General features: G+C 38.5%; 1 protein-coding gene across 1 annotated transcript in view; it reads right to left on the reverse strand.

The window, feature by feature from the left end:
- The window catches only part of MTHFD1L (methylenetetrahydrofolate dehydrogenase (NADP+ dependent) 1 like), a 141,633-nt gene that overhangs the window by 86,925 nt on the left and 33,632 nt on the right, over window positions 1-21,076 (reverse strand). Inside the window, exons 12-18 of the mRNA XM_058020302.1 lie at window positions 20,965-21,011; window positions 19,995-20,102; window positions 19,015-19,089; window positions 17,571-17,673; window positions 14,535-14,611; window positions 10,201-10,341; window positions 3,692-3,760 (exon numbers count right to left, since the gene is read on the reverse strand). Coding sequence (XP_057876285.1) covers window positions 3,692-3,760; window positions 10,201-10,341; window positions 14,535-14,611; window positions 17,571-17,673; window positions 19,015-19,089; window positions 19,995-20,102; window positions 20,965-21,011 — 620 coding nt within the window. The remainder of the gene's footprint in view (window positions 1-3,691; window positions 3,761-10,200; window positions 10,342-14,534; window positions 14,612-17,570; window positions 17,674-19,014; window positions 19,090-19,994; window positions 20,103-20,964; window positions 21,012-21,076) is intronic.

Raw genomic sequence — 21,076 nt, forward strand, 5'->3', positions numbered from 1 at the left:
TAAGTAAGCTCCACCAAAGTCTGTGGTTATTGTAGATGGAGTGCCCTGTGTCTCCCATTTTCAGATTTTTACTGTCATTCCTGCATAGAAAACACTGTCAATCAGTAACACTTTCAGGCAGAATTTCTGGTGTCAGAGTAGCAGGACTGTGACAGAAAGCAACCCACCAAGAAATCTCTTTAAAAACCAGCAAATTAAACCACACATCAATTCATATATGAAAAAAGCACTGACATAAGTTGCCAGTTCAGTTCCACGCAGGACTCACATTTGGTAATTTTTGATTTATGACCTTCTAAGCCTCTTCTCCAGTGCATGCAGACATCATATAAAGTTGGTGGAAATCTACTGAGTGTGTTGTTCTTCTCCCTTTTCACAGGCCCTTAGAAGCAACTCCTCAGACTCCCATGCCTTAACACAATTGCCATCCACAGGCTTGTGGCCAGACCACGGAGGAGTGCAGCTGCACTGGCTACTTCTATCTGCCTACTCTCTCTGCAATGGTTCCTTCCAGTCACTGCTACCCACAGTCACCATGACTTACAAATTATGCCAAATCAACTCAGTCATCCAGAACTCCTGCTCTCCCTCATCCAGCAGTCTTTTTGCCATTCTCCAAAGTGATCTGGAAGATCTACTTTGGTGAACAGTTTTGTCCCTAATTGCCAGACAGGTCCATGGCACATTCTGAGCTATATCTGTGTTCTCTGTAATAATATTAATCTGTTTTTTCACCACCTATGTGCTGCAGGATTATTTCTAATTTTTCTGTTGTCAAATTGTGGTGCTGTTGCTAAAGGCCCTTACAGCTTTATGAAGAACTTGTTCTCCCCAAAGGGACTAGGATTATGTTGCCCAATTACTACTGGTAACCTCTTTGGAAACTTAAGATGCTAACTTTTGGATGCTACTTACTAGGTTTATTTCAAGTGTAATGTAGGTTTCATTATCCTCATTTCTGATTTGCAATTCACACATTCATCAGAAAGATGGCATTACTCAGAAGAAGTACTACTACATCTACCACCCCAGGGTATACTAGGATAAGTCCGGCTTAAAATCTGTCATGCTAGAGGGCTCTAAACTCCCAAGTGGAGCACTAGAGTACACTCAAGTGTGCAGGGCACAATATCCTCCTTGTTCCCCTTCTTTTTCAAACTGAAGCTATTAAAAGCACCTCTTACAGTTATTCAGATGAAGAATTAAAAATAATGAAGAGAGCTCAAGAGCATCAACAGCTCAGGCAGTAGTAGAGTGGGCACTGCATCCCCAGGAAGGCAAACAGAGTCCTGGGGTGCATCAGGCACAGCATGGCCAGCCAGGCAAGGGAGGGATTGTCCTACTCTGCTCTGAGGTGGGGCAGCCTCACCTCCAGTGCTGGGGGCAGTTCTGGGTGCCATTGTGTAAAAAAAGACATTGAGCCATTAGAGAGTGTCCAAAGGAGGCCATGAGGATGGTGAAGGGCCTTGAGGTGAAGCTGTGTGAGGAATGGCTGAGGTCACTTGGTCTGTTCAGCCTGGAGGAGACTGAGGGGAGACCTCACTGCAGTTACTGCTTCCTTGTGAGGGGGAGAAAAGGGGCAGACACTGATCTCTTCTCTGTGGTGACCAATGATAGGGCCTGAAGCTGAGTCAGGGGAGGTTTATGTTGAATACTAGGAAAAGGTTCTTCACCCAGAGGGTGGTTGGGCACTGGAACAGGCACCCCAAGGAAGTGGCCACAGCACCAGCCTGGCAGAGCTCAACAAGTGTTTGTCTCAGGCTCATGGTGTGGTTCTTGGGGTTGGTGCTCTGCAGGGCCAGGAGCTGGGCTTGGTTTTCCTTGGGGGTCACTTCTAACTCAGCAGGGTCTGTGATTCTACATGAGAGCAATGGCACAGCCCAGAAGGACCTCAGCCAAAGCACAGCACTAGCTTGGAAAATATTTAGATAAACTGGGGATCTCCATTACTTGGATAGGTAACTCACATTAGCCTGCAAGCCAGCAAGTATCCAACGGGTGACAAAAATTCATCTTTAAGACTCAAAGTGGAGGAGTGGAGCATGCTTCTGAGCTGCTTTGGTTTGGTGTTTTCAAAATAATTTTGTGAGAAGAATTTATGGAGAAAATTAATCTTTGGGTAATGTGGTCAGGGTCCTGCTAACAAGCAACAGTGTTTGATGAAAATTGGCAGATGTTTCAGCCATAGCATAGATTAGACTAGAAAAGAATACCACATAAAAGGCAGGAATTTTATTGCATAGAAATGTGAATATAAAGAAGCACAGGCAAAAAATAAATGCATGCAAGTCCCAGAACCAAATGCCTATCCGATCAAAAGAATCTCTTCTGACATTTATAATTGTCTTTCAGAACACTGCAACAAAACCACAGTATTTTCCAACAGATATGCAAAGTGCAAATAGAGTGACTAAACAGTCAGAATCAAAGCTACCTTGTCACTGGTGCTTAACACACACAATGTTATCTGAGTGGTGATTATAATATTGAGCTCTGGCCATGACATTCTCAATGCTATCTGATCTCCAGTTTCTCCTATTGGATGTTATATTAAAATTATCACACACACAAATACATTCTTCAGACAGCCACATGAAAGAACAGGTTTCCTTTGCAGGGGAAAATAATTAAGATGGCTATAATAAAATAACATAGACTTAAATTCTGTTTTCATAATATCCCCCAAGACTAGGAAGTTGTCCCCATCCAAACTCAAAAGCAAAAATATAGTAGTTATAGCTTCAACATGCTGTAGAAAATGAGACATTTTTATCAACTGGTGATTGCACTGGTATCTTTCTGCATTCTTCAACTTTTCATCATATCAAGAGTCATAGTGAAATATTCCAGCTATGTAATTTTGATGGTCAAATGAAAAAATATATATACACTCATTTTTCTCCCAGTGCATTTGTTTTCAAAGCCGCTTCATTATTTTCTCATTTTTCTTTCTCCTTCTCCCCTTGAATGTTGCTCATCAGTTCCCCATCAAAACGTCAATACCAGATTGCCCAGGCACGAAGTTAGCTTGCACCAATTCTACATTCTTTAAGCTTTTGGAAGAAAGCTCACTAGGGTAGGTGTAAAACATTCCTCTCATAGCCCATGAAAGCTTCATTTAGTCCATGAAGGCACTGCAGCAAAATAGGGGGTCTGGGAGCCATCTTTTGAAAATGCATAAACAGCTGAAAGGACCCTCCTGTGACTTTGAATGGCACAAACTGTAATACGGATTAGAATGGCCACAGCAAAACAACTTTTCACACACAAAATGCTGCTCTGCAACAATTGTCATGGGAACATACAAAGAAATACACAAAAAGGACACTTCCCTGTGTGGAGGTGGGAAATAGTAGTAAACCTGTGACTTAGAAGATGAACCTGCCTCCCATTGTGCTCACAAGCAGCTCAACAATGCACTGCAGCTTGTTTGCAACACTAGGTAAAATTATGACTATAGCCAGATCTCAAAAAAGGAAAAAAACAACAAAAAATATAAATGCAGATAGAGTTGAATAGTTAAACATAAAGAAATGAATGTTTGCTAGAATGCTTTTATGGATCAGACCCTGGCTTCAACTTTGAAAGTCAAGTACAGCTGCTGAAGAGAAGCATGATCAGCGCAGAAATCAGCACAAATTTCACAGAATTTGAAAGTTGGAGAAGGGCAGGCATCATAAACCATACTTACCTCTAATGTCTGCATTAGCGTGGGCTTAATTGCATCTTTCATCAAAACTGCCAAAGCACCAGTAACTCCCTAAAAGACAAGAGTCCACATTTTAAGGAAGTCAATTTATTTAAATATTATCTCGAGACTTCTAAAAGTCTGTATTTACACTGTGTCTAAACAAAAATTATTTTATTCTGAATACACTTAAAAGGCAACAGGTAACTTCTTTGTCCTATTTCATGGAAAGATCAGAAACAGAATTAAGTGATCAGCATGAGGATGTTCAAGGTAACAAAAGATGAAGTGCCAAAGGCCACTGAGACCTGAGAAAGCAAGAAGGCAACAGCTTGCTAAAACTGCCTAAAAAATGACTGATGTATTTTTTTTCTGTCTTTCATGACAGAATCTACAGCATAAATCAATAGCTAGCAGAAACAGAAAGAGTATTTTTCAAGACTTGTACAAATATATACATAACAGATACAGGATGAAAGCACCCACAGAGTTTACTAGGGGCAGATAAGAAATACATCACAAGATTAAAAGTTGAGGTGCCTTACTGTGATGGTGAGATCACAAAAGGAGTTGAGCAAACTCCTGCATTTTGGTTGCAAAAAACTTTACTCCTCCCTAAAAATTCTGTTGAAGTATAAATTTCACACTGACTGACCTTAAAAACCTTAAAAGAAATAAAAGTCATAACAACCTCTACACCAAATTTCAATGCTCATTCTAGGGGAAAAAAAAGGCTACAAAGTGTGCACATCACTATCAGGTTTTATGAAGAGTGATATCTAGAAACCATCAGCATATGTCCAAATTTATTCTTGTATTACTTTGATTTTGAGATGATGGTTTTCATTTTGAAAGAACTAGATCATGGTTCAAAAAAACCACAGCAGTGTTATAAAGAGTGGCTCATAGACTTGCCAGAGAATGCAAAAAAATAAGAATATATTTTTCTATTAAAAAGAAACATGAAAACCAGACAAAAATCCTAGCTGCTGTAAATTTTTTAAAATGAAGATTAAAAAACATGGGTACAATATCCAAGTTTCCTATAAAGAGATGAGCAATAATATTCAAATAAAGAAAAGCTATAGAAATAGTGCCTTTATAATTCCCAACACAGCTTTTGTCAACTAACCCCAAATTTGAGAAATCAAAGTCTGCATGAAAATTTTGATGGCAACAGATAAGATATACAAGTATGTGATGATTAAGTGCAGTATTTTATAAAATACAAATTTCCCCTTTCTGAGCATCACTTCTGAGCACAGACTTCAGAGGAAAATGATGCAGAATATTTGGCCTCAGATAAAACTGAATTGAAACCAAAACAGTAAAACTGGCTTCTACTGATGCATAGCAAGTGTTTCCTCGGAGGGCTGTGAAGCAGAGAGAGAGAAGGAAAAGATTTGTCTTTGTACTCTGCATCTCCCACTATTTACAAAACCCAATGGATCCACAAAGATATAATATGAGAAGCTGATAGGAAAACAGCATAGTTTTTCATCTTCTGAATTAGATTGCTGTTTCTTAAGATGCTGATTTTAGAAGTTAGGATTAAAATGCAAGGAAACATAAGCACTCCAGCTCTTTCAAAATAGTGAGACTCCACCACCTCCATAAAAACAGCCTGGTGCTATGTTGTTTACAGACCCAAATACTCTCATTTCTAGAGAAAAAAAAAAAAAGCCAAATGCAAAACTTTACATCTGGTCTTTCAAGTGGTCAACAGCAGGAATAACTACCTGAGCAGCCATGGATCAGACCTACTGGAAAGAAGACTTGGGGAAAGAAGAAGTGAAAAATGAAATCAGGACACTTCTTCCCCAGCCTCCTCCCCTGCTCCTTCTAGATAATAATGGCTCAAATCCTGTCTCCTTTGTTTTCTGATGTTTTCACCAATCTGATAAAAACAGTGAAGTAAAAAACCACTTCCTCCCCATTTGAACTTTTTGGGAGATATTACTAATGCATTATTTCGGAAATACTAGACACACCTTCTGGACACAACACCTCACTTTATCTGAAGCTGAAAGCAAAGAAAAAAAGATATAAATACTCCAATAGGCATATCTTGTGCCTCCCATGGTTCTTAACCAGGTTTGGTGTCAATAGCAGTCCTTAAAAGCTAAGCAAAGTTTTTTTAGGTTTTCATACCTATCTGACATGACTGAGAACAAAGTTTTCATTTCTTTGTATACTCAATCCTCCAAGTATCTAATATACAATTCCTACAGCTCACTCCAAGTCCTGGATCTGATTCACAAAGCTGTTTAAGGAATAAGGTTCCTATTTCCAATTCAAAACAGGTAAACTTCTTATAAAAGAATTAGGGGCTTTGACACTTGCACACCAATTAAGCTTGTGGGAGCCCAAAGATCATTAGATTTCCACTAACTCACTGTCAGAGTAAAGAAGCAGGGCTGTGAATCAATTGTATACAGATGTTCAACTTTTTGGGTTCCTTCCTGGAATTGATCACAGGTATTCCTGAAAATAATGCTCCCTCCATCTATCCAGCAGCCATCAGGGCAGGTATGCTCCCCAGGACAGCACAGATCACAGAGCATAAAATAAATTATACACATGACACAGGAAAGGCAAACTTAGATGAAAATCCAAAATACTTTCAAAGCAACTTCCAGTGGAGCAGTCTCTGAAGTCTATCAAGACTGGAAATGAAAGCCAACACCAGATGACAAGGAAAGTGATTGAAAGTAACTACTATGAAATGAATAAAGGCTACACAGACTGAAGGGCAGAGAAAAACCCTTTTCTTTAAAAGGAAAATAATGAAGTACTTGCAACTCCCCTTCAATTGAAACTATAGTCTCTAACAAAATAATACTTTCTGTAATTTCAGTCCTATAACAAAACTAAACCTTAAACTGCAATGTGAGAAGAACTGCAACACCTTTTGTTTGAAGTGAACACTGTACACAATGTTTCTGATCAACCAGAGAACAAAATCTCACTAGCTGACAGATCATTTACATAAGCAAATATGAAGCTATTTATTTTTTTCTTTTGGTCCCAGAATTACTGAAAGTTAACAGTATGGCACAGCAAGTAACCTGAGAAGAAGTCTTATTTAAAAAAAAAGTGACATATTTATTTAATATTTTTCATATCTGCTGAAATACTGATCTTGGGCATATATTCTGATTTAGCTTTACATAAAAATGTGGTATGTGTCCATCAGAATTCTACCTCACTGTAAAAGCCAAAAAACAATTAAGTCTTCAAAATACTGTACAATGAGCACCACATTTTGGCAAAGAGTTCAACATATTCCATTACAGAGGACAGACATTTAATCCATTACTCTTGTGGAAAGAGTCTTCTCAATTCATGAAATATTCAATTTATCTTTTTTCTATTATTCCTAGCCTGTCTCTGCATATGGTTTATATCTGTCAATGTGTATTTTAGGTTTTACTATTGCATTATGATAAATATATTGCATATAAAGTCAAAATTAAGAGCAATTGTATTTTTGTGAAGTATTTTGTGTGTACATCTGGAAACAAATCACAGAGAAAGGTTCAGTGGTTTTGGTTCACATAGATTTCAAAAAACTAAAGACTACTGTCAAATATTTAAACTTGAATGAATTTTTTGCATAATTTTTTTAAAGATAGGTAGAACTGACCCATTATTTAGGTTGTGTGGTATTTCTCACGATAAATGTGACTTTAAAGTTTCTTAGAACTATATGCAATTGCAGTTCTTTGGGCTAAAATGTTCCATGTCAACACACTATGACAGAGTCAAGCTTTTGAACTTGATTTTGTTTTACAAAAATAGAAGTCAAAATTATTGAACCTGGATTGAGAGCATTCTAACATCTTGTACAGTGTTCTTTCTTTGTTCGCTGTCTTGAAATCTTTCCTTACTGAACTGGAGAGCTTTACCTCTTCAGTGACCCTGACCTGAAAGGAGGATGGAATTCAGGAGCAGAATTGCTTCACATCAAACCTCTTGATGTGTGTGAAAATCTTCCCAAGAAATAATCCTTGGATTATATCAACACAGGCAGCACAAGCTGCAGGGGAAAAGGGGAAGAGTAGATACTGTATTTAAAGTCTAGAAATGGTAGGCTTAGTTCCAAGCTGCTCAAACAGACTGATCACCTGTGGGAAGAAACCAGCAAAGGAGACAAAATTCTACATGAAAGAACAGAAATTTATCTTCTTCCCACATATGAATTATGACTTGTTATGGTCTTTGACTATACTTCTCTTGCTGTTGTTTCCAGAGGATTCAACTTTATACAATAGACTTCCACCAGTGCAGTATGGTTTTTCATAAACTCTCTCCCCCTCTACAAATTTTTAATTTGTACAGGGGGGAGAGATTATTTAATTTGATACAGAAATCATAGAAACCCCACTGCTAATTTCTTTTGACATTTTTTAAATCCCAACACCACAGCATCTGACTTCGTCAGCAACATTAGTAAGTCCTCAGAAATGAACAATTGTTCCTGTTCCTCAAAAGAGAAACCTGCGCACACAAGAATCAAGCTCAAAAATATTCGCCAATTTTGGATGCTCAGCCTGAGACAACAGAAAATAATTTCTCCTGGTTCAAGGTTCTTGATGGAGTTTCACTCTTCCCATAAATTTCAGTTGTTAATCTCCCTAGTATTAAACTAGACTGAGGAACGACTAATTCCTTATGTACTGTAAGAATCAGTGTGGACAGAGCACCTAATGAATGTTTTGCTAAGAGCACAGGAATGGAGCTCTCCAAAGTGATGCTTTACATCCTTAACCATGAAATCATATTCCTCTTATTCCCATGGTTCTCATACTCATTTTTAACACACTGCACAACAAAAGAGGTAGGAGTTCCTGCACTTCCCAATCATGACATGCACCCAAGTCTTTCCTGTGCATGGTATGGAGAACCTCCAGAAGGAAAAGAATGCAGCAGCATAGCTGCAGATACTCATAACACATGTCCTTCAGACTGTGATGAGTTTTTCTTTCTGGGCAGGTTTTTGGGTTTTATTTTTTTTGGTATAATACAAAACACTGCTTTAAAGAACAACTAGAAACATATGTTCAGTACAAGCAAAACTATCAAATGATTGAGACACTAAGCATAGGAAGTTTGTTTTTAAAAAAGCCAAAGAAAATTGAATTAGTAACAGACATTTTGCTGAGCACTACTTTCATTTTAGAGACACGGTGGAAAAGTTCTAAAATTCTTTTGCCCCAATGGAAAAGCCATTTCTTTCATTCATCAAGCTGATTAGCATTAAGTGTTAGCAGGTCAACTATTTTGCAGTGCTAATAAATAAAAGTACCTTCATACAAAAGTAGTGTCAAAATTAAAATCACATGCTACAAATGCAGTTTTAATTCTAACACTAAATAATTTTAAAGTATTAGCATATGCCTTATAATGCGGCCAAGACAAAGTTATACAATTGAAAAGCAAAAGTAAAACTTCAATAGGTAGAATATGTCTCCTGCATAATTGGGAGAAGATGATTTACTTTGAATTTTAATGATGACCGTACTTAGAAATTTTTTTAACCTTATCTTAATTTCATTCTTAAATCCAGGAACTCTAGATATCATGTTTTTATTTCTTTATTAAACTGGAACCCACTACAGCTGTGAAGGTGCTCCTGACTTGCAGATTTGCTATCTTTGCTGACAGGGCAGGATGCTCATTGCTTTACTCATTCATTACTCGTAAGTTTGAGCAGATGTTCATGAAACAGGGAGAAACAGGAAGAAAGAGAAGAAAACATACAGAGCCTGTGTGACACAGGCAGCCATCAGAGATGGGCTGGCATCAGACTGCTCCTGGCACACAGCTGGTTACAAACATCGGCTGGTAGCTTCTGGCTGCACCAGGACCTGCCATACACAACCTCACATAAGCTTCCAACCACTGTTCAATGACTCACAGCCCAGATTCAAGGGATAGAATGTGATTTAAAGAAAAAACATACTGGGTTTTTTTTTTTTTCAGAAGCTGAAGGAAGGAATGAGGAAACAGCAACTAGTGAAGATAAAGAAGAAAAAAAAATCTAATGACAGATAAACCTGTCCCAAGCACTATCAGCAAACTTTGAATTAAGAACAGCTTGTTTCCACTCTGATTCAGTGGTACAGGCACTCATGTGGTAACTATCACTGCAACATCTGAGCAGACTCTAAAAGCACAGTAGCAAACATTACCAGCTCTCTCAAAAAAGAGCCCGCACTTTGACTCCCTCCAGCACTGAATTTGTTTGCCTTAAGAATTGCAGAAAATGATCCAAGTAGGTTATGGAGACCAGAGGCTTTCTGAGCCAGATGTTACCAGAGCTGAAGAAATGAGTTCTACATCTTGTTCTCATTCTCAAGCAGGTTTTGGCCCAGAAGATGATCTTCCTTTGATATCTGACTGTGCTGTTCAAAGCAAAATCTTTGGCATGTACCTGCCTTTTTAATGCTTCAAAAGGCAAAACAAACATGTCTGAGGTTATTCACAGGTCTCTACAGCACTGAACATACCAAATCCTCTGCTGTTACTGGTCGTCCTTTCTTGTCATTAGCCACCACCATTCTCCCCAGTCTTTCTTTCATATCTTGAAGACTGGTGGTAAGTGCCAGGATGGCCATAATCTCGCTTGCAACAGCAATATCAAACTGAGCCTGTAAAGTAGAAATGAGAATCATGAACCAAATCAAAGTCAGCTGAAATACTCACAGGGGATCATCAGGAATAAACTCAGGAAAGATAAATTTCACGCTGGAATTCAAACAAGTTCTAAATGGTAACTTACAACTTTTGAGATTTCTTAAGACTAGAGTAACTTTACATACAGAGTGGACAATGAGCTGTGGGAATGAAGAGCTGCAAAAAGGGACCTGGGGGTCCTGGTCCATGGCAAGTTGAACACGAGCCAGCAGTGCCCTGGCAGCCAGGAGGGCCAACCCTGTCCTGGGGGCATCAGGCACAGCATGGCCAGCCGGGTAAGGGAGGGGATTGTCCTGCTCTGCTCTGAGCTGGAGCAGCCTCACCTCCAGTGCTGGGGGCAGCTCTGGTGCCATGATACAAGAAAGACATAAAAATATGGGAAAGCATCCAAAGCAGGGCTACAGAAATGGTGACAGATCCTGAGGGGATACCATATGAGGAGCAGCTGAGGTCACTTGGTCTGCTCAGCCTGGAGGAGACCAAGGGGAGACCTCATTGCAGTCACAACTTCCTCATGAGAGGAAGAGGAGGGACAGGCACTGATCTCTTCTCTTGTCTGAGAAAATGGCCTGAAGTTGTGTCAGGGGTGGTTTAGATTGGATATTAGAAAAAGGTTCTTCACCCAGTGGGTGGTTGTGCACAGAGTTCCAGGGAGTGATCACAGAATCCAGCCTGACAGACTTCAAGAAGCATTTGGACAATGCTCTCAGGCATAAGGTGTGACTCTTGGGGATGGTCCTGCACAGGGCCAAGTCCAACTCTGATGTATCCCTTTCAACTCAAGATTTTGTATGATTCTGTGAACTTCAAACACTTTATATTCCCTGATTAATATTCTCCATTACACTACATTTATTTGAGGACCAGTGTTGCAGACTGTTTAGCCCCTTGGCTCACATTATCCTTAGAGAAGCTCCCTGAAGGATCAAGAATTTTCTTTCTGTGGCAGAAACAGGAAATCACCAGATGTCTTTTGAGCTTTACTGGCCTGAGCAAAGGAACACTGCATTGTGGTGGGGTTCTTTAATTTTTTTTTTCTGTAATGATCTCCAACAGGTTTTTATTCTGGTTTCAAAAACATTCTTGTTACATTTGATCATTCTTTTTCTACTTAAGCTCAAAATTTAGAGTCTATGCTGTTAAGTCTTGTGCTTGACCTATGAAAAGATAAAATATATCTCTGGTCCTTTTGTTTTTGGTAATTAAATGAACAAATGTGTAAACCAAAAAGCACAAAGAACTAACTATATGTGGCATCAGTTCTATTGCTCTTGTAGAAACACACCCATACTGTGCAGCATTTCAGCACAACATAAGCAATAATTTTTACTTTTCTTGAAGAGTATAGATTAGCAGTAGTTGTACTAATACACAATTAGTAGAGCTCAGGCCACATGCTGTCAGAACATAAACAGAGAAGAACAGAAAAGCCACTAATGTACTATGTGATAGGAATGCAGTGTTGGCAGTGATCAAGAACTGCAATTTCTTTGGTAATCTCTCCATCTCCAGCAATTAAAGGCTACATAAAGTTTAGTAACTGACATCCTACTGCTATCTATGTAAGAAAAAAAGCCCAGGACTGCTTCTGTCATACCTCTGGCAGATGTATCCCATACTAATACCAGAGGAATCTGTTCAAATTGAGAGCTTTGTTTGTTTTTAAGAAGTGTCTACATAGAACATACCCCCTACCACTCTTGTGCATTTGCCTAGTTTAAGAGCTTCTGCCCTTTTTAAACCCATGTTCCTGCTTTTAGTTTTTGACAGCTACAGCCCAGAGCAGCCCCATTCAAGCTGACCTCTATGTACCCACTTGTTTAGTCAAAACATCTGAAGACACCTGAGCACTTTTCTGCTGTGGACATAGGCAGAGAGTCCTACATACTGCAGAAAAGAAAAATAATTCTGTAACTGAGATTTTCAGCATAGTGATTCAAGTGAAATGGTGAAATCACAAAACGGATTTTCTGTATTCTTTGGAAGCAGTTCTAAATGCAATGAACTTTGTTAGCATTGTGATGACATGGATTCCACTATCTTTTCTGAATTTGAGAATGTCCTCAGTAAGTGACTGCAGCATATGTAAGACAAGAAATAAGTCTGAGAAATCTATGTCCAACCCATATGATAAAATACTTCTGATTTATCAGAATGTTTATTGGAAGACCCCCCAAAAAAGTTTTTATCATGATTTCTATATAAATCCAAAAGGACAGGAAAAACATCCCAGGTAGATGCTCAAAGAGTGGCATAAAATTTAATTGAAGAAACAGGCACAAAAGATTGTAGAAGCAGGTGCTATTTTAACTCTAAATAACCTTTATACACCTATGAAGTGCTGACAGAAGTCTTAGCTGCAAAGTCAGTTTTTTATTGATGAAAGGATCCACCCACATGGATTCAATTGCAGGATCAAGGGCATCAGTCATGTAATACTCTTCAGAAACCACAGCATCCCTGTTCATTAAAATGCAGACTTTTGTGCCTGCTGTGCTCTGCCTTTTTACACAGGTGTCATTGATTTTAAGAGTGCTAGAACATCACTCCAAATATTTATAAAATGCATCTGTTAGCCATGAAGTCCTGTTTGCTCTGGATCTCTAGCTAGGCTCTGAAATGAGTTTTCCTAACTGCTATCTCTATTTCTTGAGTCACTAAGTCCATCTTTACTGTGAATGGATATGCATCAGTCCAACATCTCAATACTAAAAGCATTAATCTTACCTAAAAAAGTACAGAAGCAACATTTGACAGCAATATTATCAAGTACTACTCTAAAATAAAATAAGTCACATTTAACTCAGTAGTACAATTACAGCGGTAAAACACTACACAATAAGGCTGGCAGAACCCAGCTTAAGACTAATAATCATATTGAGTCACTGAAACAAATCGAAACATATGAAAAGGTCTCAAGTGTTGAAGGAACTCACACCAAATATAATATTTTGTAGTCCCAGCCCATTATCAGAAATGACTATTAGCTAATATTGAATTTCCTGTGAGCTGCAGACAGAAAAATTTCTATTTTGTGCATTCAAAACCAAAGTAAGAGAGCATTTCTAGTGGAAGGTGTCCTTGCTTCGGGCAGAGGGGTTGGAACTGGATGATCTTTAAGATCCCTTCCAACCCAAACTGCTCTAGGATTTTATGATTTCTCTTTGAAGTTCTTCTCTCCAATTTGGCTTTGCTTTACCTGCTGCAAAAACCACAGCACTATGTTTTGGTCTCTTTATTTAGGCATACATAAAAGAAAATGTTGAAGAAATGATAAAGAAAAATTAAAGCTAGGATTTCCAAAAATATGAAAGCCTTATCTCTACCACGAGAGCTGCTCACATCAAAATAGTCAGAATCTCATGAATTTCACGATCCAGAATGTTAGATTACAAGATCTTCATCAAATTAAGAGCCACACCACATCAGCACAATGAATTTACTCCTCCTGATGCTGCTGTTCCATGCTGGGCTGTTTCAGAAATTCATTTACCTACATTACACCAGGAACACTTGCTCAGGTGGTGCTGGGAGTCTGGTTTTCAATTTATCAGTAAGTTCTTACATAAACTTCCATAATTTCTCATTTAGTAAGGGAGGTTAGCTTTTTACACCACTGAAAAGTACACACATACTCTTTTGCTGAACTATCCCTTCAAACACACAGCAAAAGCAAGGACATGCTCAAAGTTCTTGCAGCTCAGATTCCAAAGCCGACATGCATGACAGGCAAATGAGAACTCTGAATAAAAAGATTATTTTTAAACAATTTTTAAAACGAAATTTAAATGTAATTTGAATTATGTGTCTCCTACATAAATTGTTACAGAGATTTAAAAACAATTAAAAGTAATGCAAATTAACTTTATGAGGGCATAAAGGCATCTTGTTATAGGACAATGTTAAACCCCCAACACATGCAATTTTTTAAGTGCTTTTGACACATTGTAGAATATGCATTGGTTTGTGTTTCTGAAATTTCAGATTCACTTACTCATTAACACCATCAGTTTCACTGCAAGGTTAATATACAACAGCAACAGACATCATTATTGCAATTCAAAGCATGCTGAAAGAACTGCAGAAACCCTCTCAGCCTCTAATGCAGAGTCTGTCCAGAGTGTGATTTATTAATGCCTTTACATACCTGACGGACAAATCCCTTCTCCGTGTTTGCCTGCCCAACTGTTATTCTGCGCAGGAATCTGTCATTTGTGTCCACCACTGAAATAAGGGAATGGCAAAAGCACAACATGTTAACAAGGACTCAGGAATATGGCTTTTTCCAGGCATACCTGTATTTTTTGAGATTCAACACATGTGAGATTCAACTGCTCCAACAGTGTAACCAGATGGCCACACTTCTGCATATCAGCACTGGCACTGACTTGTTTGCTCCCTTCTGGTTGATACCATTTGATGACAGGTTGAAACAACTCAAATACAGTTTATTTGAACAGCATTTGAAGGTAACAGCTTCTTAGTATTCTAACATACTATGTAGTATTTTACCTACATGAGAAAAATCAGTCATAGTAGATACAAAGCACCAGATCTACTCCAAATCATTTGCTTTATTGCTGATTTGTTAAGAACTGATTTTGAGACTGCATGATGTTGATCAGATTTGGTCAGTTCCTTTTTTAAAGGAATATCTTTTCAGTCTCTGTAGTCCTAGAAATGCTTATATTTGCACCAAACATAAAATAAAGGGTGCAAGGTACTCTTGATAAGTTCAGCTTTTAGCTTGGCAATGAACTCAATCTTCTGGTAGATTTGAGTCCTGTTCATTTATAAGCAGAGTGTCCAGGAACCTCCAAAGAAGCTGTCAGCACTCAAGGTAAGTGAGTTCCTTCCACTTTTCCTGCTGCTTTTGGAAATTAAAAAAAAAAAAATCTGTCTGTGCAGAAAAAGATGACATAATTACACAAGAACAAGAGGGACTTTGAATGTTAATTAAACCCCAGTTCAGGGTTGTGAGTGAGCTGGGAGAAAACCAAGATTTAAGTCACTTTCCCCCTTCTTGGGCATTTCCCTTGGGGCTGTTGTAAATACCACACATATCTTTTTCCCTCTGCTCAGTCTTTTAGGCTCCTAATTTCTTCAGGAATCCCATTTAAGGGATGGTGCAACGCAGATTTGGCCAACTCATTTTGGTTTCTATATATACAGAGTCATACTCTAAAACACTCCACTGCTGGCAGGAACTGCAGAACAGAGCCTGGTAGATGGAAGCTGTAGCCTTGCACCAAGCTGTGGCACCATATGGCACAGTGAAGCCATATGGCAAGCTGGTCTCTCCAGCACTGACTTCTCCCTTCTCGTCCTTGGAACCTCAGTCTCACAACACCTAAGCAGATCTAAATGTCTTCCCTGTCTACACAGGCATTCCTAAGGACAGGAACTTACCTTCCCACCAGCCTGGACAGCCAGTGAGCTGATTTTTTATCTGCACCTTCCTTGTGAAATCATGTAACCTAAATACCCTTACCATGAAATTGTAACTGCTCCTGCAGCCCCTGGTCACTGTGATATACTTACTGTGGTCACTGTGACCAATTCTCACTGTGGTCACTCACTCTCCAACAAGATTCCAATAGCTGCACTAAGTAGTAATAAAATAAGAAATAACTGGTTTTGCCATAAAAACAAACTTTCCTTCTCCAAATCTTCCCTCTTCCTTTACCCAAAGTAAAGCATTCACTAAGGTTTAGCTTCAAATAAGTGTTAGGTTTAATGTATCCACTTTCTTATCCTCTAGAGATGTAAACAGAATCTGACTATCAGGGAAAGACAAAGAAGGAACTTTCCCACTTTTCAGTATATTGTATGTTTTCGAGTTAGTGTAAGCTGACCATGAACTGAAAGTTTGTGATACTTCTATGGAAACAGGTCCTGATCAAAATTAATTTTCAGAAGACGTGATAGCTTAGCTCTTTTTCCCCACAAATTCCCTGGTATGTAACAAGCTTCATAGACATATGGACTGCAGAAACAGTCCTAAATAAAACATTCTCCAAGTTATCTAAACCATTCCTCAATTCAGGGTTTTTTTTTTTCCTAAAATGTTTAAGGTATGTACATCATATAGAGCTGTGTGGAATAGAAATTTCACTAACATCGTTTGAGATTAATTAAATAACTCCCTTGAGGTTAACAGCTGTTGAGCAATGTTGCCTTCTCCCAAACCCATGCTGATAAAAAAGAGGAGTCATATTACACTAAACATTTATATTACTTCTTTATCCTAATACAGGTCTCTTCCAGACACACTGTGTGACTAATAAAAAACATCTTACGCCACATCCCCAGAACTGCCTTGAGAAAAACATCCCAAGCCTGAGATGACATGCACACAAAGGGCACACCAAAGCATGGCCAAGACTCCTCCCTTCTCAACAGATTCACCCTTTTTTCTAAGCATCACAATACATTCCATTTAACAGTGATAATGTCAGTGTTTGAGAAATAAGAAAGAAAATAAAATCCAGTGGTATTTAGCTCAGAATTTTATGCAGAGTTTATTTCCCTACAGAAGTAAAAGATAGGTGTAGAAATTGAGGTAAACACTGAAATTTGACCCAGCACTACAACTGGAAAAAGCAGAGGGGACTTGTCTAAGGGTATCAGAGTGGGTATCAGTTTGCTTGGCAACAGCACCACATCTTTCATCTCTTTTTCTAAATGAAGCAAACAACTCAAGAGACTTCAAAAATCAGAAAAACACATAATGCCTTAAGCCTATTAAGTCTCTTGAGCTATCCAGGCATCTGAGCTTGGGAGGATGAGGGACCACAATCTAGAAGGATAAATACAATAATCTAGAACCATAAGAGACACAGTTAAGTAAAGAATGGCTAAGATTTGAAAAATGCACAGAAAAGACACTTTCACATGTCTGGAGAGGTATTACCTAATGTGAGAGTGACTGAGGATGTCTTTAAACCGTCAAAGAAACCTATCTTTCAGAATTTTAGCAAGGTCTCCTGAGTTATTGCAGATACTTGACCAAGTTTAGAGCAACATGCTGCACCTGCATTTGTTATGAACCCACACTTCCCACTTGCAAATTGGTTCCTCTTGCTATCAGAGCAGAAACAGCTCTGATTCAGGTAAAGTTAAGCAAATTAGGAGATAAGTTATGATGAAATCCAAGATAAAGTGAGGCTTTCTGACTACATACCTCTTTGCCATGTTATGGTGGATGGGTCAATATCAAGGCGCACAAATTTGCTGATCTCCTCTTCTGTTAAAGTCTTAGGATCAGTCTTGTTTATTCCCAGCCTCTACACACAAAAAGTTCAAGAAGTGCAATGAAATGGCTTATTTGCTTCAAATGGTGTAGCTGCTCTGGCTTATCAACCCCACATATGTAAATTTCAATCTTAGTAATCCTGTTTTAAGAAAAATGCAACCTGATCCCACAGTGATTTCTTTACAACTGACATCTTGTTAGATATAAGGAATCATTACACTGAGAATAATTCACAGCAAAATAATTCAATTATATTGGAAATTATGATTCATGTATTTGAATGTTATAAAGCCAAACTTTTATTTACTCAGTTGCAGCTCATGTGAAGAGAGAAATCCATTTCAAATGTAGAGATAGTTGGTATTTTATGAATAAAGGAAACACTCCCCCTCCTTCCCTAGCCTGTTTTCTGCAACAGTGTAAACAAGAACAAATTGAAAATATCCCAAAATTTTGATGGAACAATCTCTGAGCCTGACTCTGCCTCAGAGCCAAGCAGGTATCAGCCTCATTTTAGTTGACTGACATTCAACTGAGCACCACAAAAGCTTAAAATGTTATAAGGCCTCATTTACCCCCCACCAAAACAGAAGCTGTCACCACCTCTTATCCTTCTTTCCACCCCCAAATTCCAAGTGTGCATGTGGCAGCTGCCCATTGCCATCCCATGACTGAAACACAGTCAGTCAGGACTCAGAAGCCAACAACAAATATGGAACTGGCCACAGAACAACTGGAGCTGTCCTTAGGGGTCATATCTGAGAGGTTCATATTCTCTTTCTGCTACACTGGTGGGCTGTGTTCCTCTCTAGGTTTTTATCAGAATGGCACTCTCAAATCCAGACATGTTGAACACACATGAATTGCACAGGAAGCTCTTCTGGAAGCATTCAGGGAGCAAGACGGGATGCAAAAATACACTGAGCATACAAATGTACCCCTTGAAGGAAGAACACTGTGAGACTGACATCAATAAAACCCCAGAAGTATATGCTATATTAGACTTTCAAAATCAGAAAATATTGCTAAACCAAAGAATGTGAGCTTTCAAATGTGCCTATACCATAATTGGAAAAGTATTTTAAAAACTCTGACTTTAATATTTCATCAGAAAAGACACGGCATTTAAAAACATTACTGGTTTATTTCAGGAGAAAAGAATAGCAAAAATGCTAGTTATAAAAATAATATCAGACCCAGATCCTATTACTCCAAGGATGATGCTTTCAGAAAAAAAGTCTAGACTTGATATATTTATGAGAGTTTATACAAACTCAGCCCCATACATCAAGTAATTTTAAACAAGTTGTGTAAGAGAATGCATTTCATGAAGAGGCACCATAAAAGAGGAGAGACTGAATGAACAACTTACTCTGAGGCGGGCAAGCTGAATAGCAGAAAATCCTCTCACGCCATTAACCACCGGAACCAGCCTGGTATACAAAGACTGGAAAAACCACACAAGAAGTTGAAGGGAAAAGTTATAAAAAGCTAATGTTTTTTAATTTATTCCACCTAATTTCAGTAAGAACTTCCTAACTACATAAGTTGTGGACTTCTGATTAGAGACTTAAAACATAATTCTGAGAAGGCAGCAGGCTTCTGAGCCATGTCTATGATTTAACAGTCTGAAATCCAATTGCCAGAAATCATTGGTTTTCTCTGTTTCAGCAAAAAAATTATATATTCATTTTGAAACTGGGAACCTTTTAAAACTTTAACCAAGGTCCAAAGTATTTAAACTCCAATTATAATTTCCAAACTGGCCTAGAAGTACATTGACCTAAATGTACATTGCGTACAAATGTACCAAGCAAAGGGTACAACTCTGCTCAGTTTTAATGCTGCAGACAACAAAAAGAGCTCCTTCTTTAATCTCCTTCCCTTTAAAGCCCCAAGTTAAGATTTGTTTAAGGTCATTATATATTTAGCAGAGGGACAAGTATATAGTTTATTTTCCCCATAACTCATTCTTCTTAAGGTGCATCATACCCAACCACACATCAGAAATAACAATTTGTAACTTTGAAATGAGTCTTCAAATTACTGAAATGAACAGGATTATAGGTAGGGAAAATATGCTTTTTTACACTATTTAGTACAGTCAGAAATAGTTGTCAATGTTCTGGGCCCAGGATCATTATCTTAAAGACTACCTTATGATAGCTATTTGCTAGAAAAATACATTGCATATGGAAAATTTCCCAGCAGAACATAAAATGGCATCAGCAACACTTACTGCTCACATAGTGAAAATATAAAATGATAAACAACATGTTTTTCTCTGAAATGCAGTTTATTGAAAAACTAAAAATGAAAAATGTCATCTGGATAGAAGAAAATTATTCTCACCTTATCAGATTGAGTATTCTCATGCAAGATCCTAGCATCAATAGCAGCAGCCAGCAAATTATTTGCAGCAGTTATAGCATGAATATCTCCAGTCAAATGAAGATTGAACTAGAAGGGGGAAACAATAGGATCTTTTTATAAGAAAATATATAATTCAATTCATTAAGACAAATTAGCAGCACAAATCATTGCTATCTCCTTGAGGCTGCAGCTCTGATTAGTCAGCTGTCAGGACAGGCTAAAGAATTCCAGGCGAAAATACACTGGGACATATGAAGGACTTGTTTTCATCTGAGCACATGGTAAACTACTCTTAAGTGCAGCCAAACAAAGCCAAGAACATCTTCATTCTTTGCTAAATGATTCAAGAGTAAGAAGCCCAGAGTTACAGTTCCACATCATTAATATGGAATCAGTTTAGCATTACTACCCACTACCTGGCCTGGAGCAGAGGTGTGCATTACTGCTGAATGTGCCCCAGAGCACAGCTTGCATCCTGGCTTTGGGGCCATAGCCAGCTTTCCTTTAGCTGCAGGAGAACAGCCCCACACCTCACAGGCATGAACGCTGCTGATACAAAATTTAACAAACAAAGTCTTGTGAAAACTCTGAGATGAGCATCTCAAATTAAGACTTGTGTTACACAGGTACTGTATTTTTGTGTGTCTGACAGAAGGAGTTGGAAGGTCAGTTTTAATGGCACTTCAGGGCTGACATTAGGACTCTGCTTGGACCAGCTGTGCATGATCAAGGTGGTTCCTCACCAGTTCTAGCCATAGAGAGGTTTTGCTGAGCTCTAAATTAGACTCTATTGGGGTAAAACAGCCATACATTTCCAAACCAGCACTGCGAATGTCACAGAATCATTAGGGTGGGAAAAAACCTCCAAGATCACCAAGTCAATCTTCAGCTATGAATATCACCATGCTCATTAAGCCATCCCACAGACTGCAGGCTGAGGCTGTCTCACCTCCTCCATGGGGATCACTTGAGCATATCCACCTCCAGCTGCTCCACCTGCACAGGGAAGCACGCAGTCACATCAGTTTTGGAAAAAAACAAACATCTTTAAACACACTAAG

The sequence above is a fragment of the Melospiza georgiana genome, chromosome 3 (genome assembly GCF_028018845.1).
Source record: "Melospiza georgiana isolate bMelGeo1 chromosome 3, bMelGeo1.pri, whole genome shotgun sequence".
Classification (NCBI taxonomy): domain Eukaryota; kingdom Metazoa; phylum Chordata; class Aves; order Passeriformes; family Passerellidae; genus Melospiza; species Melospiza georgiana.